We start from the raw sequence: 25,344 nt of genomic DNA on the forward strand, positions 1-25,344 counted from the left end.
TTAAATCAGTCAAATAACTTGGGGAATCGAAATACCACAGTCTATGCAAATGGGAGGAATTGAAGAACCTTTTAATGAGGGTGAAAGAGGAAAGCACAAAATATGGTCTGAAGCTCAACATAAAAAAAACTAAGATCATGGCCACTGGTCCCATCACCTCCTGGCAAATAGAAGGGGAAGAAATGGAGGCAGTGAGAGATTTCACTTTCTTGGGTTCCATGATCACTGCAGATGGTGACAGCAGTCACGAAATTAGAAGACGCCTGCTTCTTGGGAGAAAAGCAATGACAAACCTAGACAGCATCTTAAAAAGCAAAGACATCACCTTGCCGACAAAGGTCCATATAGTTAAAGCTATGGTTTTCCCAGTAGTAATGTACGGAAGTGAGAGCTGGACCATCAAGAAGGCTGATCGCCGAAGAATTGATGCTTTTGAATTATGGTGCTGGAGGAGACTCTTGAGAGTCCCATGGACTGCAAGAAGATCAAACATATCCATCCTTAAAGAAATCGGCCCTGAGTGCTCACTAGAAGGATAGATCCTGAAGCTGAGGCTCCAGTACTTTGGCCACCTCATGAGAAGAGAAGACTCCCTGGAAAAGACCCTGATGTTGGGAAAGATGGAGGGCACAAGGAGAAGGGGACGACAGAGGACGAGATGGTTGGACAGTGTTCTCGAAGCTACTAACATGAGTTTGGCCAAACTGCGAGAGGCAGTGGAGGATAGGTGTGCCTGGCGTGCTCTGGTCCATGGGGTCACGAAGAGTCGGACACGGCTGAACGACTGAACAACAACAACATGCAAATGGGAAGGAGAAGAACGGTGTTGTGGCTGCCAAAACTCAGCTCCCAACAGGGAACTTGCCCCACTGCACATTCATAGAATCACAGAATTGCAGAGTTGGGGTCCAACCCTCCCTGCGATGCAGGAATCTCAACCAAAGACCTGGGAGAGAAATAGCATCTGTTGTCATCCCATTCTGCCAGCCAGGTGCACAAAACCTACCAGGATGAAGAGAAGGAGCTAGCCAGGAGTGCCAGTTCCATTCTTGGTTTGACTAGCTTTTGCCAAGGGAGAAAAAGCCAAGTAGAGATACAGGATGAGGCAGGCAAGGAAGCGAGGCATTGCCTTCTCATGGAAGGGGAGGGGCGGCCCCATCTCATCTGACACATCTGCCTTCCACCACACAAACAAAGCCCACTGCAAAATCACTTTAAAATAGAACTCAAGACATTCAAACAGCATAATACATGTTACAGGTACATAATACATAGCTGTCAACTTTTCCCTTTTTTTAAGGGAAATACTCTTATTCCGAATAGGATTCCTCGCAAGAAAAGGGAAAAGTTGACGGCTATGATAATAATGATCAGTTGGACAAAAGCAAAAAAAAAAAAAAAAAACTATTAGCATTCCCCACAGCTAAACAAGTGTGCTGAAACCACAACATAAAGTGTAAAGGTCTGGGGAAATGAAAGGGTTGTTGTGTAGTTCAAAAAAGACATGAAATGAAGGGGCATCTCTCTAGAAAGGGCTTTCCACAGCTGAGGCAGGGGTGACTGTTAAAAAGTGAAAACAAAATAATAATAAAAAAAAATCCTTCCAGTAGCACCTTAGAGACCAACTAAGTTTGTTCTTGGTATGAGCTTTCGTGTGCATGCACACTTCTTCAGATACCGTTTGTTTAAAAGTGCATTTGTTAAAAAGTGGTCATTTTCCAGCCTATTCAAGACAAATGCCCATTTCACATGACTGCAAACTGGATTTATTTCGATCCATGCCAAGCCATGTTTGAACCTGTGGGTTGTGAACTAGCCACATGAGCCGTGGAAGATCGTAAAAACTGACCAGTTACTTTGGGGGCACAACTTTTGTCATCTTTAAGAGTTGCAAGACAAGCAGAAAAACCAACAGGGAAAGCTCTCCGTCAACTAGTGCTTGTCTATGGTGAGTAACTCATGCTATATTGTGCAGTGAATGCTGAATCCAGGGATGTGAAGCTTATGACCCTCCATATAGTGTTGGACCCCCAACTTCCATCAGCCCCAGCCTGCATTTGATATGTTCAGGGATGATAGGAACAGCATCTTTAGCACCACAGGTTCCCTACCTGTGGCTCGGAGGAAGAGTGGAAAGGGGACATCCAGGACAAATCAAGAGAAGAATGAGTCCCATGTTCAGGCCTGATTTTTTGGGCAGCCAGAAGTTATGTTATATCAGGACAAAAACAAATTGCCAAGATCAAAAACCAGACCTGTTTGGGGAATCCAAGGGAGAGGTCAAGAGACAACTCAGGACTGTTCCTATTGTCAAAGAAGACAATATTTCTATGTTGTTGTTGTTCAGTCGTTCAGTCGTGTCCGACTCTTCGTGACCCCATGGACCAGAGCACGCCAGGCACGCCTATCCTTCACTGCCTCTCGCAGTTTGGCCAAACTCATGTTAGTCGCTTCGAGAACACTGTCCAACCATCTCATCCTCTGTCGTCCCCTTCTCCTTGTGCCCTCCATCATTCCCAACATCAGGGTCTTTTCTAGGGAGTCTTCTCTTCTCATGAGGTGGCCAAAGTACTGGAGTCTCATCTTCAGGATCTGTCCTTCCAGTGAGCACTCAGGGCTGATTTCTTTGAGAATGGATAGGTTTGATCTTCTTGCAGTCCATGGGACTCTCAAGAGTCTCCTCCAGCACCATAATTCAAAAGCATCAATTCTTCGGCGATCAGCCTTCTTGATGGTCCAGCTTCCCCTTCATGGATCACTGCCTTGTCGTGGCGAAGGGGCTTGAATTACTCAGGGAAGCTATGGACAGGTCAAGATGGACAGGTCATAGTGGAGAGTTTGGACCAAACGTGATCCACCTGGAGGAGGAACTGGCAAGCCACTCCAGTATCCCTGCCAAGAAAACTCCATGGACAAAGACAACAGGCATATATTTCTATACATCACATTAGAATCAGGTTACCCCAACATGGAAACTGCTGGGATCTGTTTCACGCTGTGTGAATTCTTCAGACATGGTATAGTTATCAGCTGGCTAAGTTCACATACATTTAGTTGTATGCATTTTTGTAAACTCTAGGCAACATTAACTGCTTTTCTGTAAGGAAGATCAGAAATGTGTGTTGTTGATGTTTTGTAGGTGATAAACTTTTCCCAAGATAAGACGTGCACATGTATCAGCCACACTGTGCCAATCCCACTATTCTCTCACTTAAAACATGAAACCCTTTGTTGCACTTGTTGGAGACTTTCCACCTGCTTCCTTATCTCCGATTCATTGAGGTGCAGCTGCTTACAGTCCAAACACCTCCTGTTTTGATGCATGCAAAATTATTTGTACTGTATACACAGAAGTGGCTTACACTACTCCTTTGTAGAAGCCTGTGGGGCTAGCCTAGGACCACTTGTTTTCTCTGCCTTTGCAGGTGTGTTGTGACTGGTGTCAAATAACAAACAGACCCAGCAATGCCTCATAGCGTCCTGGTAAAGCCCTGGGGCAGATCCTGAAGCTGAGGCTCCAGTACTTTGGCCACCTCATGAGAAGGGAAGACTCCCTGGAAAAGACCCTGATGTTGGGAAAGATGGAGGGCACAAGGAGAAGGGAACGACAGAGGATGAGATGGTTGGACAGTGTTCTCGAAGCGACTAACATGAGTTTGGCCAAACTGCGAGAGGCAGTGAAGGATAGGCGTGCCTGGCGTGCTCTGGTCCATGGGGTCACGAAGAGTCGGACACGACTGAACGACTGAACAACAACAAAAAAGCCCTGGGCTGTCCTGAAAAACATGGACATACTGGCAGAAAAGAATAAGTGAGGCAGAATTTGCAGTGACATGAAAGGCTCGTCTTCTTCACTAACAGCGGCGGACCTACATTTTGGGGGCTCTCAAGCTTGTACTGTCATGGGGACTACATTTTGGGGGCTCTCAAGTTTGTACTGCTTTGCAACCAGCAACAAGGTCTGGGTAACCACTGTTATCTTGCTCAATGGGGGTGTCCCACAACAGAGCCAGTGTGGTGCAGTGGTTAAGAGCGGTAGACTCGTAATCTGGTGAACCGGGTTTGTGTCTCCGCTCCTCCACATGCAGCTGCTGGGTGACCTTGGGCTAGTCACACTTCTCTGAAGTCTCTCAGCCCCACTCACCTCACAGAGTGTTTGTTGTGGGGGAGGGAGGGAAAGGAGAATGTTAGCCGCTTTGAGACTCCTTCGGGTAGTGATAAAGCGGGATATCAAATCCAAACTCTTCTTCTTCTTCAGATCACCACACCTTTACAAGATCTCTGCTACTCGCTCTCAAACTTTGGGATTGTTGAAATATATACAACAAAAAATAAATCAGCTGGAGTCATGCCACTCAAATGGGGTCTGCTAGACCCATTTTTTAAAAAACCAAGGTAGACAAAAATTACTGCTAGGGCCAATCCAGGATATGAAGCTTATAGTTTCATAGTAGATTCACCCTGTTCACTAATAAGTCGGATCATATGTAGAGCTTCTCAGTGCTTGGACTAACAAATGCTGCTTATTTGACAGGATTCTCTCCTCATTTTAAAAGGCTATCATTTGGCCTCGCAGAAAGTGATGTCATGTCCTTTAGGAAACAGGAGCTTTTCTTCATTCAAACGTCTAATCAAATATAGCCTTTTCCATGAAGCTTTTGACTTAGCTATTTTGTCCTCAACTAAAACAAAGCCTACCAAGCAGGGGCGTAGGAAGAGGGGTGTGGGGGAGTGCAGCCCACCCTGGATGTAATCACCGAGGGGGTGACAAAATGGCATCCCACGGGGGGTGACACCTGCTGCAGGGCCTGGCCTGCAGCGCGTCTGAGCTACACGTCTCACCTGTACATTCGAAGCACATTCAAAGCACATATCCCATCTCCAAGTAATCCTGGGCACTGCAGTTTGCTAAGGGCTGCTGGGAATTGTGACTGGTTGAGGGGTAATCCACAATGTCCAGAGTTCTTGGAGGTGAGGAGTGTGCCTTGAATGTGCTTTAAAGCTAGAATGTGTGCATGCAGGGCTGTCTTATCCATAGGGGCTACTGGCACGGCGCACCAGGGCGCCGGCCCCCCTAGGGGCGCCCCCGTGAGCCCGCCGGTATACCATGCGCCCCCTCCCCAACCTGCCCCCGCCCCCAGGGGCGGACGGGCGCTCGCGCACCGCCAGTGCAGCCGCTGCGCAGGGAGCCCCAGCTGGAGCGCTGGAAGGGCGCGCAGAGCCCTGCGCCACGCCTCTCATCCCCCGCTCGCCCACCCCCCCCTCCCGAGGGGCAGCCAGCATGGGAGGGAGGTGGTCCGAGAGGCGGCACGTCGGGGGCGCCGGAGGGATCACCGCGCCACGGCGGCCGATCTGCCTAAGACGGCCCTGTGTGCATGCAGCCATTTCCCACTCAATTCATGGGCAAAGGGCAGCAGCCTGCGACCTGGAGGACTCTGTGTGGGCTCAGGTGTGTGAGAGAGAAAGGTTCTTCTCATGGGCTGAGTTCTCGGTGTCTTTCAGGAAGCAGAGTAGGCTGCCTCATGGCTAAGGGAGACAGTGACTAAGCTCTCTTGCAACCAAGGCGTGGCTGGGACAGCACTCCCACTTGTTTACCCCAACAGGAAAGTAACTATTACGTTGTCTCTGCAATCAGAGATTAAGAAACAGTGTGAATAACCAGGGACAACAAGTCAAAACTGTATTATGTGTAAATAATTCTCATCAGAATGTCAATAAAATGTACAGTTGTTTTTACTTTATTGGTCTGCAGCATTTGTATGCTAACCAATAACAAAGTTCTCTGGTCAGGTCACAGTAAAGAAAGATGAAGAAAATTTGAATGCAAAATAAAACATAATAAAATACAAAGCAACACAAATGTAACAAAAACAGAGGTCACCGCAGCACCCTCAGGGTTAAAACACCTTCAGTTTGTGCATTGGACTCCCTTAGCCTTCCTCTGATTTGCAACCCCATACAATTCCAAAGGATGCTCTGGGTGGTTACTCAGAAATTCAAAGGACACTTTCCTTAAAACTGGAAGAAATTATGTAAAAATCACATTAGAAGCTAGAAAAGCAAACTAATTCTGCATACATAGGTGTAGAGGTTTTTTTTAAAAAAAACAAACAAACAAAACAAACCCTCCTTGGAAATCATAATGGAAACCTTCTTCAAGGGAGGCTCTTCACAGATTCCCATGTATTGTTGTTGTTCAGTCGTTCAGTCGTGTCCGACTCTTCGTGACCCCATGGACCAGAGAAGAAGAAGAAGAAGAAGAAGAGTTTGGATTTGATATCCCGCTTTATCACTACCCGAAGGAGTCTCAAAGCGGCTAACATTCTCCTTTCCCTTCCTCCCCCACAACAAACACTCTGTGAGGTGAGTGGGGCTGAGAGACTTCAAAGAAGTGTGACTAGCCCAAGGTCATCCAGCAGCTGCATTTGGAAGAGCGGGGACGCGAACCCGGTTCACCAGATTACAAGACTACTGCTCTTAACCACTACACCACAATGCACGCCAGGCACCCCTATCCTCCGCTGCCTCCCCCAGTTTGGCCAAACTCATGCTAGTCGCTTCAAGAACACTGTCCAACCATTTCATCCTCTGTCGTCCCCTTCTCCTTCTGCCTTCCATCTTTCCCAACATCAGGGTCTTTTCCAGGGAGTCTTCTCTTCTCATGAGGTGGCCAAAGTACTGGAGCCTCAACTTCAGGATCTCTCCTTCCAGTGAGCATTCACCTGTATAAGTTACCAATTTAATGATGTATTACAACTTCATCCAAGAGTTTACACATATTCACTTTATCAGTAATTTTGCTTCCCCAAGAAACTAAGGGTCAAACTAGATATGTTATCTAATGCATCTTTAATGTGTTGATTTTTAAAAAGACGATGGCTGGTTTTTTTTGGGGGGGGGTGTTAAAATATAATTACAGTATCAGGATTATAGTGGGGGTGCAGATTGTATTAGGATTCCTTCCAATGAAAGTGGCACCTTCAAAGGAGGATTTGCCTCATGATCTGAATAGAGGAGAAGATGGCTACCTCCCCCTCCAAGCTATGATCTTGATAATGGTTATTTTGAAGAGAGAAGTTATCTGTATCATAGTATCGTAGAATTGCTGAGTTAGAAAGGACTCAAAGGGTCGTGTAGTTCAACCCCCAGCAATTACTGACGCCACCTCAAAGCAGCGAAAAGTGCTGGTGGCAGTCTACTGCCTTCCAAGGCTGCAGGAGTTAGCCAAGTCAATAGCTTCTCTCTGTACTGGGACCACTTTTCACTCTCCCAGCAGCCTGTACAACTCACTGTTTATTCGGCAAGCATTTCTGTAGAACAGGCACGTCCAACAGGTAGATTGTGATCTACCAGTAGACCACTGGATGTCTGTGGTAGATCACTGGTAGATCACTGGCTCCCCCAAAGAAGCTCAACAACTTTGGCTGCCCTAAAAAAAAGCTCAATTTTTTGCCCAGCACCTCCCAAAAACAGGGCTTTCCTTCTCCCTAAAAAAAGCTCAACAACAACTTTAATAATAATAATAATAATAATAATAATAATAATAATAATAATAATAATAATATATTATTTATACCCCACCCATCTGGCTGGGTTTCCCCAGCCACTCTGGGTGGCTTCCAACAGAATTTTAAAATACAATAATCTAATAAACATTAAAAGCTTCCTTAAACAGGGCTGCTAAAAAAAGCGGGGCTTTCCTCCTCCCTAAAAAAGCTCAACAACTTTGACCTGAACCCCCAAAAAGGGGGTAGATCACTACCAGTTTTTAACTCTGTAAGTAGATCACAGTCTCTTGGGAGTTGGCCACCCCTGCTGTAGAAGGTAGGCAAGGGCTTTCTCCTTCTTGGTATGAAGTGCTAATCATAAATGCTTGAGAAACACTGTTTTGCAATACATGGAAGCTGAGTCCCTGTTTGACATTTCACCAGTTCTCTCTCTCTCTCTCTCTCTCTGTGTGTGGTGTGTGTGTGTGTGTGCGTATGATCAGTTCATTAGCCCTGATGTTGCAATCTGTGTCACAGCAGAAGAGCCCAAAATGCTCGTTTGGGCCAGCAGGAAGGACTAGATGTGTGTCGGGCTTCCTTGTTATTTCCGCAGCTGACGCAACGTCACAGGCCCAGCCTGCCAAGATGTCTCCAGTTTGGGATCCGCTCCCAGTGCATTGCTCAAGACTGCTCAGGTGTTTACTGGGATGTTTACCAACACAGAAGAGGGGCTGGCCCCACATTCCTGTGCAGTTGAGGTCATCATCAGCTCAGCGGCTCCCCTGAGAAGACTCCCAAAGTCATCAGTCAAATCCTAGGAAATAGATCACCACAAGGTCAATGTTTGACATGCTGAAATAAATTCCAACATGGGAATGTAGCGTTCTTCAAATGTAGCAGGCAACAAATGTCTGCAGGCCACCTTTTGGAAGTACTAGAGTGGGGGTCTCAGTATTGCTTAGTATTGGCAGGGGGTTGGACTGGATGGCCCTTGTGGTCTCTTCCAACTCTATGATTCTATGATTGGGCAACATGGATCTTGCTCAGATGGTCACAAGGTGGGGTCCCTGCGTCTGGGGCTCCAAGAGCCTTTTAATATGGACAATATTTATCATCCTCATCCTGCTATTCTTTACCAATAAATGTCCAGAGTGATTCACACAAAAGGGGGGCAGTAAATACATCATAAAAAGGTAAAGGTAAAGGGACCCCTGACCATTAGGTCTAGTCGCGGATGACTCTGGGGTTGTGGCGCTCATCTCGCTTTACTGGCCGAGGGAGGGTGGCGTGCAGCTTCCGGGTCATGTGGCCAGCATGACTAAGCCGCTTTCTGGCGAACCAGAGCAGCGCACGGAAACGCCGTTTACCTTCCCGCCGGAGCGGTACCTATTTATCTACTTGCACTTTGACGTGCTTTCGAACTGCTAGGTTGGCAGGAGCTGGGACAGAGCAACAGGAGCTCACCCTGTCGCGGGGATTCGAACCGCCAACCTTCCGATCAGCAAGCCCTAGGCTCTGTGGTTTAGACCACAGCACCACCCCGCGTCCCAAATACATAATATAAATATTAAAGAAAAGACTGTGCTCTCTCAGGGAAATTCAGTGGTTGTTCTTCTGCACCACTGTGGCCAGTTACTTTTGTGCAGGAATGGGGAACGTGTGGCCCTCCAGAGGGTGCTCAATTGCAGCCCCCCATCACCGCTGACCAGGCAGTGGCGGAAATTCATGCTCCAGCACTGGGGGGGGGGCAGAGAGCGGGGGGGCTGGTGTGCATCCTGGGGGCAGTGCGCACCACCTGTGGGGGCGGGGTGCCCAGTGTGGGTGGGTTGGCAGCCGCGATGGCACCCTGGTGGGATCGTGCTGCCGAGGCGGGCGCTCCCCCCCACCCTCCTCTTCCTCCGCCAGTGGGTCCAGGCTGGCTGAGACTGATGGGGCCACAGCCTCCCCAGTGCTCTCTTAAGGCTTATCTACACTTCCGTTTGCCCCTCTGTTTTCTCCTAGGATAACTTGCGGTTTAGCATTGAATCGGAGCAAACAGCAACTGGGTTTTCGGCTGATTGCTGTTTGTTACTATTTATCGCGAAAGAGCAGGTTTTCCGGGGGAAGGTGGCAGGCAATGGCAAAACCTGCACTAGAAAGCACGGGTCAGAGCAGCTTTGCTATTGCTCCACCACTTTCCCCAGGAAAACCCGCTCTTTCGTGATAAATCTCCATTTACAGCAAGCAGAAGTATAGACAAGCCCTCAGTGTACGGAGAGAGGCTGCCTTTTACAGAGCAGGGTGGAAGGAGGGGAGCATGTCTAACTTTCTTGTGGCGTGAAAAAGAGGAGTTAGAGGCCTTTCCCTCCTACAAGGAATCCTTCTCTGACTGGTAGGTGCACTATTAATTGCTAATGCCAAAAACACGGACGACTCATTTAGCAGTTCCCATTAATCACACCATGTTGAAACATCCCTGGCCTGTTCCCGCATTCCATGCTCATGTCCAAAATCAGGGCTAGATGGGGAGGAGAGCTTCAGAGCCATATAGAAAAACAAACAAAACAGCACCCCCAAACAGAGTCACATATACAGTATGCCTCCAGCTACAAACGCCTTGATTCACAAGCATTTCTCTTCTTTTAATCATTCATAACTGTATGCCCAATCAGGACTTGGTGATAGATAAAACTAGAATTGCAAAGTTGCATTCCCAATAAAGATAGAATATTTTTTATGTATGCCACAACAGCTGCTAGGATTTTAATTGCTAAAACTGGAAAACCGAAGAACTACCAACAGAAGATTGGCAGATGAAGTTGATTGACTATATGGAACTCGCAGAACTGACCGCAAAACTCCGAGATCAGAGGGAGAAGAAGACTGGAAGAAATTCAAAGAATACTTGAAACGACATGGAAAGTTAGATATCTGAAATTGAAATCAGTGGATATTATAGGCGATAGCAAAAAATGTTAGTTTAAAATAGAGTATAAGAAGATAGAATTGTGATTTTTTGTATTTTTGGTTAAGAATAAGGTGATAGATAAAAGATGATAGATAAGGATTAAGATTAGTTGTAAAAGAAGAGTTAAAGTGGTTATAAAGTTACTACAGTATAATTGAAATGAACGCAGAAGAGAGGGCGTGAGGAAGTCCCCCAAGTAAGATTACAAATAAGATTAGAATAGTAAAATAGGTGTTTGAATGTAAGGTTTGTTTGTTTATTTGTTGTTGTTTTAGTTGTGTTTTTATGTATTGTATTAGTTTTTGTTTTGTATTTTGTAGTTTGTATTCTGTATGTAGTTTTTCTTTTTGTATTTTGTTTAAATACCAATAAATTCCTTTTAAAAAAAGAATTGCAAAGTTGCTCAAGGTATTGTGCTGAACCATTGAAAACTCAGGAGGCCAATAACCTGCGCAGTTCATATATTATTTATTCCTAGGTGGATACATTTATACAATAGGCATAATGTGCAATGGTCATTGTTAAAGTGAATAAAGAAGGATGTTGACCTTGCAGGCAATTTGCAGGTAAATATAAACAGGGGTCTTTTAGAGGTTTCCTGGTGAGCTCTGATCTTTTAAATAAGAATAAGCAGGGAGACTCGGTTGCCAGAATGACCCTGAGAAAGGGTCTCCTTCTGGCCCTGGCGCAAACTCAAGAGACACACAAAATCAGTGTTGGGATGGAAGTCACATGCAAGGTTCCTATCCCCTTGCCAAGCAGGTGCCTATATCTCTTCCACACGGGGGGACTATGGAGTCGGGCTAGCTCGAGAGAGCCTGAATTTTTCTACTCCAGTTTCTGCAATCCTTCCAGCTTCCATCCATCAAAGGTTCAGATGTGTCAGGTTTCTCCTCCTTCCCCCAACCTCAACACTTTTCTTGTCTCAGATTTCTCCACTTCCCAGGATGGCCAGCCCAAAGGCTTCAAATAGTACACCCTTGTAAACAAGCCCCCTTCCATGTGATTAGGTGGGCAGAATGGAGCTGCCCCGGTGAGTTCCAGCCGGTATCTGCAGGGCAGAGTTTTTCTCCCTGATAATATTGTTTTGGGCGGTGCTCCCATCCACTTGCCTTTCTCTGACCTGAACCGGCTTTCGGCTCTTATAAAGGCAGGATGTCTTGGGTCTTCTCAGTTCCTGCTCTGCTGGGGTCAAGGCTTTGCCAAGGAGGGAAGAGGTGTGGCTGAAGACAGTGGTGTTTGCCCAGCTCAGGATGTCCAAAGCAAGTGCCCTAGGTGTAAGCGACGGCTGTCGAGCTGAAAGGAAAGACGGCTTGACTCTGCAAGCCGAGGGGACGAGCAACAGCAATGGGGAGAGCAGGAGTCCCCCAGCAGGAATTCCGTGGTCATCTGCCAAGCGGTTGGGAGAAGTATCTTCACCTCCAGCATCTCGCCAGCAGCAGAGAGAGTGAGCCTTATGCTGAAACAGGAGGAGGAGGAGGAGGTGGAGGAGGAGAATGAAGGAACAAATTGCCCAGTGCTATTTATACAGCTCTCGGAGCTTCAGTACCCCTGAAGGACTGGAATGGAGGCAAACCGCCAGGTAAGTGGCTGAACTTTGTGGCAGACAACACTGCTCTGCATGCAGAACGTCTCAGGTTCAGTCTGCGGGGCCTTCGGTTAAGCGGTTTCCCAGCAAGAATGGGAAAGACTTCAGCCTGCCTGAGTTCTTAGGGAGCTGCCAGAGATGCCAAAGTGTGCAAATTCTGGTCTAGGTGGGCCAATGGCTTGATATGGCAGCTTCATACACTTCAATCTGCCTGGCTGGGGGCACTTTGACCAGCCCATAGCACCACTGGGGAAGTGATTTTTCAGGGCTGTTGGGGGGTGATCTTCCTCCTCATGCTGCTCTTCTGCTGTCATGGGTTTGTTTCTCATACCAGCAGCTGGAAGCAGTAGACTAGGGTCTCTCATTCAGTCCATTTCCCTGGCGAATAATCGGGTGGGTTGTCTCACCTTTCAAACGCCACCAATTCAACCTTGCCTGTTTCAAATATTAAAACCCCGATACTAAAAGTCAGCCTCTTTGCTTGTGCCCAAAACAGAGTTTGAGTAGTAGGCATCATTCGCACTCAGAGGCAATGCTCACCGTTAATCCTGGCTCCTTGGCAAATGCCAAGGTCAGATGAGGGAGGGTTTGTGGAGGCTCATAGCAGAAGACACAGAGAGAAGCTGAAATATTTGGCAGAGGCCACACCAGACGCAATAATCTCGCAGGCAATGTTGCTTGCCATGTTCTCATCCTGGAGCGTGGGCAACACATGGCAGCAGTGCACTGAAGTGGGTAAAGCACAGTGGTTAACAACATGAGCTGTGTGCTAGGAAGTCCCTAGGTGAAATATCAGTTCATAAACAAATTAACTATCCCCCCCCCCTCAAAAGAACGAGAGGCTCTGCTGAGAGCTGCCTTGGCTTCTTCCCCCAGTCGTTTTAAGCTGCCAAAATGAAATAAAACGAATTAATGAAATAACTACCCCAGGCCTTAAGATGGGGGTCTGTTTGCTGTGGGGGGGGGGGCAGGATGGAGAAGAGGGTGAAGCCCTTCCGTGATGTTTAAAGACCAGCTTTCCATGGTGTTTCAGAGGAATCTCTCCTGCCCCTGCACTCCCAGCTGTGCCGCAGAAGAGGGGACTTTTTATTTTTGCAAAATAAAGTGAAAGAAACTCAAAAAATAAAAAATAAACAAATTAACTAGGCACGCCACTCCCAACGGCACCATAGCTAATGCATCTACATCCCACGTTTTTTCCTCAAAGGAGCTCAAGGTGGTGAACATGGTACTCTGCCTCCCTCATTTAAACCCCCCCCCCACACACAATCCTGTGAGGTAGGTTAGGCTGAGAGGCAGTGACTGACTCCAAGGTCATCCAGTGGCCGAGTGGGGCTTTAATATAGTGCCACTATTACCCTCAAGGGAGGTAATAGTGCCACTATATTCTGCTCTGGTCAGACCTCACCTGGAATACTGTGTCCAGTTCTGGGCACCCCAGTTCAAGAAGTATCCTGACAAGCTGGAACGTGTCCAGAAGAGGGCAACCAACATGGTCAAAGGCCTGGAAACATGCCTTATGAGGAACGGCTTAGGGAGCTGGGTATGTTTAGCCTGGAGAAGAGAAGGTTGAGGGGTGATATGATAGCCATGTTCAAATATATAAAAGGATGTCATATAGAGGAGGGAGAAAGGTTGTTTTCTGCTGCTCCAGAGAAGCGGACACGGGGCAATGGATTCAAACTACAAGAAAGAGGATTCCACCTAAACATTAGGAAGAACTTCCTGACAGTGGGAGCTGTTTGACAGTGGAATTTGCTGCCAAGGAGTGTGGTGGAGTCTCCTTCTTTGGAGGTCTTTAAGCAGAGCCTTGACAGCACGATCTGTCAGGAATGCTTTGATGGCGTTTCCTGCTTGGCAGGGGGTTGGATGGATGGCCCTTGTGGTCTCTTCCAACTCTATGATTCGATGATTCTATGAACCTTTGCATTCCAGGTCCTAGCCTGACACTCTAGCCACTATGCCACACTGCCTCTCAGTGTAGCAAGGCTGTTTTAATATGTGTAAGTGGTTTGAGAGAACAAAAGAGTGTTGCAAATGTGCCAAGTATTATTGTTGGCCTTGAAAAGTTTGGCGTCACACACTTTCAGCAAGAAGTCTTACTGATGTTGCATGATTAAAAAAATAATACTCATTTTTAGGGGAGAACACATAGCTGTGAATGGCTCCTTGAGCAGGAACCATCACATCTTCTTTAAGTGATCTTTTTGCTCTTCAAAAATATTTTTGCAAACCCTTTTAAAATGTCCAGAATTTGACTTTGATGACAATATGTGTGTCATTTAAGAGTGTGTCAGTGAACATAGTGGTAGAAATGCATTGTTTTACAACAATACTCCTGGGATTTGTCATAGATTCTTTCACACATGCTCTCATATAGCCATCACATTAAAATTCATGAAATTTCATGTAATGTTGAGGGGACACTTGAGGGACTGCAGACATGTCCAGCCTTACTACTCCATTCCTCTTCTTTCAGTTTATCTGACCCCTCCCCTTCTGCTGGAGCAATCCTCGTTAAGTCAACTTGACTTGAGATATAGCATCATCGCTGGGGGAGGGTGCCCCTATTTATTTTAGTAGGAATGCTAAAAATTGACCTTTCTGAGATACTAATAATAATATAATAATAATCAAATTAATATTTTTTTAACCCCCTGCCAGAAAACGGCCAGGCGGCTAACCTCATTAAAACAGGAACTAAAACGATCAATTTAAATACAGAGTATGTTAAAAATTCATTAAACTGCTCTCATCTCAAAATCCCACATGATAAGCGTAAATTAAACGAAACCACCCAAGGCCAGTGAACACTCCTCTGCGGCCCGTGCGGGAAGTGCCATCCGAGGGCCCCTCTTGTGATGGCTGTTCCACCAAGTCGGGGCCATATTTGAAGGCCTGTTGAGGCCAACCTAACTCGTGCCGGACCTCCAAAGTATTATTTGACCTTAGGTCCGAGATGTCTTTTACACGATTAATTGCTTTACAGAATTCATTTGTGTAACTTGACTTGTAGTGTGTGACTATGGCTTGCTTCTTGAGTTACCCACCTGCATGTGTTGTGAGTTCCCCACCTGATGGTTCACTCATTGTCTCTGGGACTGTTTTTACTCAGTGTTCCCCATCTGAAAAATGGGTAACTGTTTCCTATATACTTAATTTCTTGACCGTATTATCATGTACATATGTGCGTTGATATGTAGCTGTTGGCTTGGCTCACTTTCCTGAGTTGCCTGGTGTGAGACATATATATTATTTCCAACTTTCTGATTTTGTCACAGTTGTAGCCTATACCATGTGATCTATGCGGACCCTATATAGAGACAGTAGAGGCATTTAGCAGTATCTAGCCTATGCAATGGGACGCGGGTGGCACTGTGGGTTAAACCACAGAGCCTAGTGCTTGCTGATCAGAAAGTCGGCAGTTCAAATCCCCGCGACGGGGTGAGCTCCCGTTGCTCAGTCCCAGCTCCTGTCCACCTAGCAGTTCGAAAGCACGTCAAAGTGCAAGTAGATAAACAGGTACCACTCCAGCGGGAAGGTAAATGGTGTTTCCGTGCGCTGCTCTGGTTAACCAGAAGCGGCTTAGTCATGCTGGCAACACGACCCAGAAGCTGTACGCTGGCTCCCTCAGCCAGTAAAGTGAGATGAGCTCCGCAACCCCCGAGTAGGACACAACTGGACCTAATGGTCAGGGTCCTTTACCTTTTTTAGCCTGTGCAATAGCTGTCCACCTTAGATGGAGGTTTATGTGGGCATTCTGCAGTGTAATGATGATGATGATGATGATATTATTAATAATAATATTAATAATAATAATAATAGGTTGGCAACTGCATATGGGAGGGGGAAACTGCACTCAGGGACATCAGCGAGCTACAGGTAAAACTCGAAAAATTAGAATATCGTTGAAAGGTTCATTTCTTTCAGTAATTCAACTAAAAAAGGTGAAACTAATATATGAGATAGACTCATGACATGCAAAGCGAGGTATGTCAAGCCTTTATTTGTTATAATTGTGAGGATTATGGCGTACAGCTGATGAGAACCCCAAATTAACAATTTCAACTTTGGGGGTTTTCATCAGCTGTACGCCATAATCATCACAATTATAACAAACAAAGGCTGACATAACTCGCTTTGCATGTCATGAGTCTATCTCATATATTAAACTCCAGTAGCTAATGAAAACAATTGCTTACATAAATGGACTTTTGCACGATATTCTAATTTTTCGAGTTTCACCTGTATACCTGCCTGCTTCTGCTAGTGAACTCAGCATCAGATGATATTGCGGTGAATGAGCGTATGGGTCAGGATCACAGCAGGAATACCCTCTTTCGAAATACCCTCCCCCAAGTGCCTGTACATTCTCCACACGCAAACAAGCCTTTAGCCTTGGAATAAATGTTGAGCATGGGTGGTATAAAAATGTCCTAAATAAACAGACAGTGCAGAGGGTTGTATGCACGCAGGGCAGCCTTTCTCAACCTCGCTAGGGTCCTGCTAGTTAGCGATGATGGGAGTTGTAATCCAACAACATCTGAGGACCCAAGGCTAAGAAAGGCTGAGGACACAGGGGCTGTGCTGTCCTAGTGAATGCATGCAGGTCAGGGAGTTGGGGGCCACCTTAAGCTGTTTGGCAGCCGGGCAGCTTGGTTGCCCTTTGGACCCCTGATTTATCATGCGGTGCCCTGAGAGACCAGTTCATCATGCCACTCTGACCTATTTGTGGAGAACAACTTTGCTTCCTTATAAGAGCTGTCAGCACTCAGCCGTCATGGCCTCATCTCATGCATTTGTGCTGAGGCTGTATACCAACAACAGGGTTTGTATTTTTTGCAAAATACACATCTACACGCAAAAATGCAATGCAACATTTCGGTTATGGTGAAAAAAGGCTAAAAGAGATTGGACTCAGCGACAGGCATACGTCCCTGGAGAGACCATCCCAGGCTGGAGGAAAATCCCTTCTCATCTGACCCACTTGCAAAAGTGTGAAGTGGCCTCTGGGGGCAAGATGAGCATTTTGGGAGGTTTGTGTGGCCTGGTTCATTTGGGCAGGGCAGCTGTGCCCAACATGGATCAAAGCAGCCGCCTCCTGTGTTGCCTAGGCAACCAGAGGATGCAAGGCGCTAGCTTTGCACAATATTCCTTCCTTACTGGCCAATGCCCTAGGCAAGCACCCTTTGGATACTCCTTTTGAGGGAGGGTGTTCCAATAGAAACAGTGAAATGGCAAGGAAATCGCTAAAAGAAATAGAATTAGGTTTGATAAGGTTTCACATTTCTACAAATATCTGGTTCTACTCAAATTAGAGAGTCAGTTTCATGAATTTTTGGTATATTATTATTATTGTTGTTGTCGTTTAGTCGTGTCCGACTCTTCGTGACCCCATGGACCAGAGCACGCCAGGCACCCCTATCCTCCACTGCCTCCTGCAGTTTGGCCAAACTCATGCCAGTCGGTTCAAGAACACTGTCCAACCATCTCATCCTCTGTCGTCCCCTTCTCCTTGTGCCCTCCATCTTTCCCAACATCAGGGTCTTTTCCAGGGAGTCTTCTCTTCTCATGAGTTGGCCAAAGTACTGGAGCCTCAACCTCAGGATCTGTCCTTCCAGTGAGCACTCAGGGCTGATTTCTTTAAGGATGGATCTTTTTGCAGTCCATGGAACTCTCAAGAGTCTCCGCCAGCACCATAATTCAAAAGCATCAATTCTTCGGCGATCAGTCTTCTTTATGGTCCAACTCTCACTTCCATACATCACATTATTATTATTATTATTATTATTATTATTATTATTATTATTATTATTTACTTGGCAAAAAGGCATTATGTGAGCATTTGTGTAGCCCTTGAAAATTAAAAAAGGGACCAGTTTGCCAAAAATAGTTTTGGCTGCCCTGTTATTCCCTGTTTGTAGGGAGTGCAGCCAAGATAAATCCTAAGTGATGAGTTGGTAAGACTGTAGAAGGAATTGGCTTCAGTCCTAAGTAGGCTTCTGCTAGAGGGAGTTCCACTCAGAGGATGCTCTTGCCAGTGTGTGGAGAGAAGGGTACCTTTTAGCAGTTCTTCCTTCCCTGTAGTTCTCTATGGTGCCTCTCATACTGTTTTCAGTGGAAATTGCCGCCCGCCCTGCACAACTTCTGCCAGCAGGGTGACATGCAAGCAAGCACTCTATCTGTCTCCTACCTAGAGTCTGGCTCCTGCTGAAGCCTGATAAGGAGGGCAGTAGCTGGTGCACTGCAAGGTTCTCTGCAAATCAGGGTTGGATTCCCTTACATGCATTTCACCAGCAAACAACCACGAGAAGAGTAAAAACCTGCTGAGGGAACAATGCTCCTGAGATTTTCCCATGACAGGCGGAAGAACCAAACTGTGCATTCACGTGTGGGCTGGCAGTGTGTGTGATTCATTCTGTTTGCTTGTTTATGTATTTATTCATTTTAAAATCAGGACCATGGAGGGTGGGAGAGTGTTTTCTTTAACCCTTTGCTCCTGCACCGTAATCCTGGCAGTGGCATCTTCCCTCATGGCAGAGACGCTCCAAGGTGATAATTGTCAGGACCACAACCTGGGGGGGGATAAGTTTCGGTTTTGATTTTTTTTTAAAGCCAAACTCCTCATGTCTTCAACCTGACTAGTTTTATTTATCCTAGAGAGGTCATTTCTTACATTTTCGTCCTTAAGTCGTCGTCGTTCAGTCGTTCAGTCGTGTCCGACTCTTCGTGACCCCATGGACCAGAGCACGCCAGGCACGCCTATCCTTCACTGCCTCTCGCAGTTTGGCCAAACTCATGACAGTCGCTTCAAGAACACTGTCCAACCATCTCATCCTCTGTCGTCCCCTTCTCCTTGTGCCCTCCATCTTTCCCAACATCAGGGTCTTTTCTAGGGAGTCTTCTCTTCTCATGAGGTGGCCAAAGTACTGGAGCCTCAACTTCAGGATCTGTCCTTCTAGTGAGCACTCAGGGCCGATTTCCTTGAGAATGGATAGGTTTGATCTTTGCAGTCCATGGGACTCTCAAGAGTCTCCTCCAGCACCATAATTCAAAAGCATCAATTCTTCGGCGATCAGCCTTCTTTATGGTCCAGCTCTCACTTCCGTACATTACTACTGGGAAAACCATAGCTTTAACTATACGGACCTTTGTCGGCAAGGTGAGTGCAAGAGCCAAAATGTTGTCACTTGAAAATTAAATAAGACATTCCGGTGAAGCCATGTGGTCATGGCTTAGGAAACAGAAATTTTGCACGCACAGGGATCTCAGATGTGGCTTTCACTTTTTTCCAATTCAGGTGGATAAAGTTTGAAGAGAAAGTGGAAGATGGAGGAGAGCGCTGGAGCAAGCCTCACGTGACAACTCTCTCCCTTCACAGCCTGTTTGAGCTACGGACATGTATAAAGAGAGGAGCTGTCCTGCTGGATTTGGAAGCTCACAGTTTTAAGCAAATACTTGGTATGTGGGAAGTGTGCATAGACCCCTGCTCGATCAGAGAAACCTGCCCCTCATTAGTCAAGTACGAGTGGGGTTGTAACTCCTTTAGTGTTATTATCGCCAACTCTGGCTTGTTAATCGGTCACTGTAACTTATTTTGCTATCAGGTAAACATCACTGCCTGTTCTTTCCACATTTCACTTCCCAGTGGCCTACGTTCTGTTCCCTACCTCCACCCTCCATTGTGCAGAAGTGGGAATTTCAGCAACTTATAAAGGGGACCACCCTAACTGATGGACTCCCTGATTATGAGGAGAGTCAATAATGGGTGGTTTGTACAGAAATCCTTCTCAACTGATTCATTTCCATGTCATTGGAAAACTGCTCTTTATTTGCATGATGGTGATTTATATTAAAGGTCCTTCAGCTTTTCTAATAAGGCGGATATATATATATATATATATATATATATATATATATATATATATATATACCTACATATATCTACATATATTTATATATATATATATATATATATATATATATATATATATATATATATGGGACCCAGGTGGCGCTGTGGGTTAAACCACAGAGTCTAGGGCTTGCTGATCAGAAGGTCGGCAGTTCGAATCCCTGCCATGGGGTGAGCTCCTGTTGCTCGGTCCCAGCTCCTGCCCACCTAGCAGTTCAAAAGCACGTCAAAGTGCAAGTAGATAAATAGGGACCACTCCAGCGGGAAGGTAAACGGCGTTTCTGTGCGCTGCTCTGGTTCGCCAGAAGCGGCTTTGCCATGCTGGCCACATGACCCGGAAGCTGTGTGCAGACAAACGCCGGCTCCCTTGGCCTATAGAGCGAGATGAGCGCCGCAACCCCAGAGTCGCACATGACTGGACCTGATGGTCAGGGGTCCCTTTACCTTTACCTAGATAGATAGATAGATAGATAGATAGATAGATAGATAGATATAGGCTTCTTCAGTAGATGCCAAAGATTATAAATGTTTACAGCAAAGGGGAGGGGGAAGCCCTTATTTTGAGAGGACTCACCATGTGTTTATTTTGTGTTCAAGAAAAGGTGATTGAAACCCAAATAGAGAACCATGCCCTCAGGCCAGAGCTCTCAAAGAAACTCATGTATGTCTTGCTCCTCAAGCCTCAGCACCACATCACCAAATCTCAGCTGAGGATGCTGGTTGAGATGGGTGTGTCCTCCTGCTCCGGTAAGTAGTCCTTGCACTATCCCTCTGGGTCCCATCCCTTGCTCTTTAACTCCAGGCTACAGCAAACAGGAAAGCAAGTGTGTGGAACACCGTCCAGGTGGTTGCACCAGAAATCCACTTACCTATAAGCTAGAACAAACTTAGTTGGTCTCTAAGGTGCTACTGGAAGGATTTTTTAAATTTTTAATTTTGTTTTGACTATGGCAGACCAACACGGCTACCTACCTGTAACTATAAGCTAAAGATTGCCTCCTTTTATTCAACTCAGTATGACTCATTTATGATTAGGAGTACACTTAGACACTAATCCCAGGAGGAATGACTACATAACTGGATTCAGATGTGCTGGTGGAACCACGATAGGTCTATGTTAAGGTATCAGGTGGAGAGTGGTGCTTTAATCTTCACCCCTCCCTCTTTAGAAGTTATAAATAATTTACTCCTTTTAAAGCAGGGGTAGGGAACCTGGCAACTTCCAGATGTTGTAGGGCTACAGATCTGACCATCCCTGGCCACTGGGCTGTGCTGGCTGGCTGAGACCAATGGGAGTTGAAATCCAGTGTCATCTGCAGGAGCACAGGTTATCCATCCCAGTTATCAAAGCAATGCCTTTTGAAGGGGCAGTAACTCACTAATATGCTCCTGTGTGTGTAGTCTCTCGATGGAATTGTGTTTAGAAGTGCCATAGGGCTTTCTCTATTTTTGCTTTGGTTCTTAATTTCTGTTGCAGGCAAAGCTAACAGCCGCTCAGATCTAGTGGGTGAGGTCTCAGAAGTGCCCCTAAAGGAACAGGTAAGTAACGTGTGGTGCATGTAGGGAGAGAGGGAAGGTTGCAAAGTGCATCAAAGGCCTCTTTACAAGGTGAAATATACTCGGAGTCCAGTGTGACTTTCATGCTCTTTATTCAGCTCATAGTAGTGAGGAATGCAGTTCCCCCAAAACGTTTGCTTTATATACACTATTTACACAATGGGCCCCACGTGATTGGCTAATTCCGGGATACTCCTGTATGCCAATCGGAATGCGGATTCACTTCCACCTGGAGCTGGATTGGGTGGCTCCTGCAGACCAATCAGACTGCTGCAATCTCAATCCTATTGTTCTGGGACCAATCAGACTGCTGCAATCTCAATCCTATTCAACTCAGTACATAGCACAAGGGCTCTCAGGTGTTGTCCTGCTGGGGAAACATCTCCACACAGGACCCCTTTTTAAATTCTGTCCAATCAGCTCCTCATAGCTTTGAAAGACCATACCTGCTTCTAGCTCTCAGCTCTGAAGTTTGGATGGGATTTCATTCAGGGAGGGATGCCCTTTGCGTTAAGGAACACGAAAGAAGCAAGTATCCTTGGGTTAGAGTTAGGGGAAGGAGATGTGGCTCTCCAGATGTCATTGGACTCCAACTCCCACCACCCCCAACTTCCATGGTCAACGGTCAAGGATGGGGGCAGCTGTGAGCTGCAGTTCAGTAGCATTCAGAGGACCAGTAACATCTGATTTTCCCATCTCTGGAACCAGGGCTTTTTTCCTGCCGGAACATGCCGGAACACAGCGCCTTGCTCCCCTTTAATGAGTGAAGGCATGGGGGGGACACAATCTGAACCATCCTATAAGATAGTGTAGCCCGGCATCTTGTCACGTGATTTTAGTTTCAAGATGGCGTCGATGTTGGCGTCTGAGTTGGCAGCTGAGGTGAGTTCTGGCACATTATTTTCTGGCCCCCTACCTCTCTCGCCCTGATCTGGCCACAGTGATCCATGCGACGGTCACCTCCAGACTTGATTATTGTAACTCGCTCTACGCGGGGCTGCCCCTGAAGCTGACCCAGAAACTCCAGCGGGTGCAGAATGCCGCGGCGAGGCTCCTTACCGGGTCTTTGCCGCGGGACCACATTCATCCAGTGCTTTACCAGCTGCACTGGCTCCCGGTGGAGTACAGGGTCAGGTTTAAGGTGCTGGTTTTGACCTTTAAAGCCCTATGCGACTTAGGACCCTCATACCTAAGGGACCGCCTCTCCTGGTATGTCCCAGGTAGGACCTTAAGGTCCTCAAATAATAATTTGTTGGAGGTCCCGAGCCACAAGGATGCTAGGTTGGCTTCAACTAGGGCCAGGGCCTTCTGGCTTCAACTAGGGCCAGGGCCTTCTCAGTACTGGCCCCGACTTGGTGGAACAGTCTGGCACAAGAGACCAGGGCCCTGCGGGATTTGGCATCTTTCCGCAGGCCTGCAAGACGGAGCTGTTCCACCTAGCCTTTGGGTTGGTTTCAGTTTAACCCTGAGGTTTCGTTCTTCTGGTGTGATTGGTGGGCTACTTAAAAATGAGGCTGCAGTTTAGATTTAATTTTAAATTGTATTTTAATTTGTATTTTAATGAGCTGTTTTATGTTTTTGTTGTGATTTTATTGGTGTTAGCCGCCCTGAGCCCGGTTTGGCGGGAAAGGGCGGGGTATAAATAAAAAAATTATTCATTATTATTATTATTATTATTATTATTATTATTATTATTACAAAAAAGCATTGCCTGGAACAGAAGGAGCATTCTTCCAGTCTTTCAGTATTTTGCAGAAGGAATTCAGGGGCAAAGCAGAACTTTAGGCTTGCACAGTCTTCCTAGCACAATCCAGCCAACATTTGCCATTGCCAGTGACCCATCCTGGGACTGCAAGGGGAAAGTGAACCTATTTGCAGTGCCCTCACTTGCCTTGCACTTGGCTGAGGCCCTTCTTAACCATGGCAGAGAGCCACTTGTGCCAGGCTGCTTTAGCACTGATTTCAGCTGTTTTTTTGTCAGGTGAATAAAATGTGTGTTTTAAAGAAATGTTTGTTTCTTTGCTTGTGTGGAATTCGGCCTAGTTGTGAAATGCATGGGTAGCCCCTGCCTGGTTTCATTGTGAGTGAAGATAGACATCACTAGAATGACCTCTGATCTTGGATATCTTCCTGGCAGTGTTCAGAATGGTTGGCTGTACCACTGAGACTGAGAAACTTCCCAGGTGCAGCAGTCACCAGCAGCTTCCCTAGTTTGGTCACTCCACAAAAAAAGAGTTAATGGTTGTTGAGGTCAGAGGCGTAGGAAGGTCAGGTGGTATCTGGTGCAGAAAATTTCTTGTCACCCCCCCCATTGATTCCCCTCCCCCTGCAAAAATGGTTTTACCTTATTTCATATTTTCTTACAAAGGAATAATAACAAGTAATAATAATAATAATAAACTTTTATTTATATCCCGCCCTCCCCGGCCAAAGTCGGGCTCAGGGTGGCTAACATCAGATACATAACATTGGTATAAAATCAAACAATAATTGAATTGCCTCCTAAAAGCATCTCAAAATCAAATGAAAGTCTAATTAGATGGCTTTCCACAGGGTTAGGGTTGGGAACAGTAAGTGCTCCACTGAACTGAAATTTCAGCCTTCACGACATAGGAAAACAGCCAAGTGAACAGCTATTTTGGTGGAGGAGGGTCAAGATATTAACCGATATGCATGAAATTTCATATATAATCCCTAGTATAGTAAGATAAGACCTTTGGAGCAGGCTTTTTTATAAAAAAAAATTAATGAACCGCCCTAGTAGGGCAATAATTGTTCCTTGATAATTTGTCACCCCCTCCATTATGGAACCCCTACGCCCACCCCCTTGCTACGCCCCGGGTTGAGGTCTCCCTCTTTCCTCTGTATGGTCCACAGCACATGTTCTGTCACCTTACCGTTGCTTTCTGAGCTATGGATCACCAACCCTAGATTTTTCTCTCACTGCAGCTTAATAATCACTTTAAGAAGAAGATTCCAGCTGGGACTGAAGTGGCCAACATTCTTGTAGGAGAAGCCAGCTTCCTGGAGAAACCTTTCGTTGCTTTTGTGCGCCTGCAGGAATCAGTGCTTCTTGGGAGCTTAGCAGAAGTTGCTTTCCCTAGCAGGTAAGAAGTAAACAGGGAGCGGGGCAGGACAGCAAAGTTTCCTCCGTAGATGCTGGAGTGAAAGGAGTGTCCTGCAGTTCTTGGCATAGGAAATTATTGCAGTTGTCTGTGTTCTGATACACAGCTACACACACACACACACACACACACACACACACACACACAGAGAGAGAGAGAGAGAGAGTATTGCCATATGTCCTCTTTTTCCAGGACACGTCCTCTTTTTCATTGGTAGAGTCGCCATACTGACCCATAGTTAAAAGTAGAAGTTGGCAAATGTGTCCTCTTTTTTGCTCTTCAAAATACGGCAACCCTACATTTGGGTAGCTAGCTGGGTGCTAACTCCTGAAGATAAAGCGGGCAAGAGATTATCAGGTGTCATCAGCCAGCTGACCTATGCCTGGATAGCCGTGTTTCAATGCATTGTTGCCCCATGGAACAGCAACACCTGAGGGGCTGAGGTGGTGGGAAACCATTTAAATTGGTTAACTGGCTTCAACAAGGCCACACTTCAGGTCATTCTGAAATATTCTCAATCTGTTCAATACTAAAGGTGTGAACAGCAGTCAATCCTGACCAGATCCCATATATGTCGGGATTGTGGAGAGTACGCTCAGTGGCAAGCCATTGCTATGGTGTTCCTTTCTCCCCATTCTTTTGAGAAACAATTTGTCCCATTTCAGTGGCCGCCATCTTGCTCCTACCAGTTACGCTCACGGCATGATGGCAGCCAGTCCCACACA

The 25,344-nt window shown here is 46.3% G+C and overlaps 1 protein-coding gene across 1 annotated transcript in view; it reads left to right on the forward strand.

Annotated features, from left to right (window-relative positions):
* Positions 1-11,734: 11,734 nt before the first annotated feature.
* The window catches only part of SLC4A9 (solute carrier family 4 member 9), a gene marked incomplete at its 5' end in the record, with an annotated part of 51,942 nt that continues 38,332 nt past the window's right edge, over positions 11,735-25,344 (forward strand). Inside the window, 6 exon segments of the mRNA XM_033154409.1 lie at positions 11,735-11,973; positions 11,975-12,016; positions 19,323-19,483; positions 20,535-20,684; positions 21,415-21,476; positions 24,444-24,601. Of these exon segments, the coding sequence (XP_033010300.1) occupies positions 11,735-11,973; positions 11,975-12,016; positions 19,323-19,483; positions 20,535-20,684; positions 21,415-21,476; positions 24,444-24,601 (812 nt within the window).

The sequence above is a fragment of the Lacerta agilis genome, chromosome 7 (assembly GCF_009819535.1).
Source record: "Lacerta agilis isolate rLacAgi1 chromosome 7, rLacAgi1.pri, whole genome shotgun sequence".
NCBI lineage: Eukaryota > Metazoa > Chordata > Lepidosauria > Squamata > Lacertidae > Lacerta > Lacerta agilis.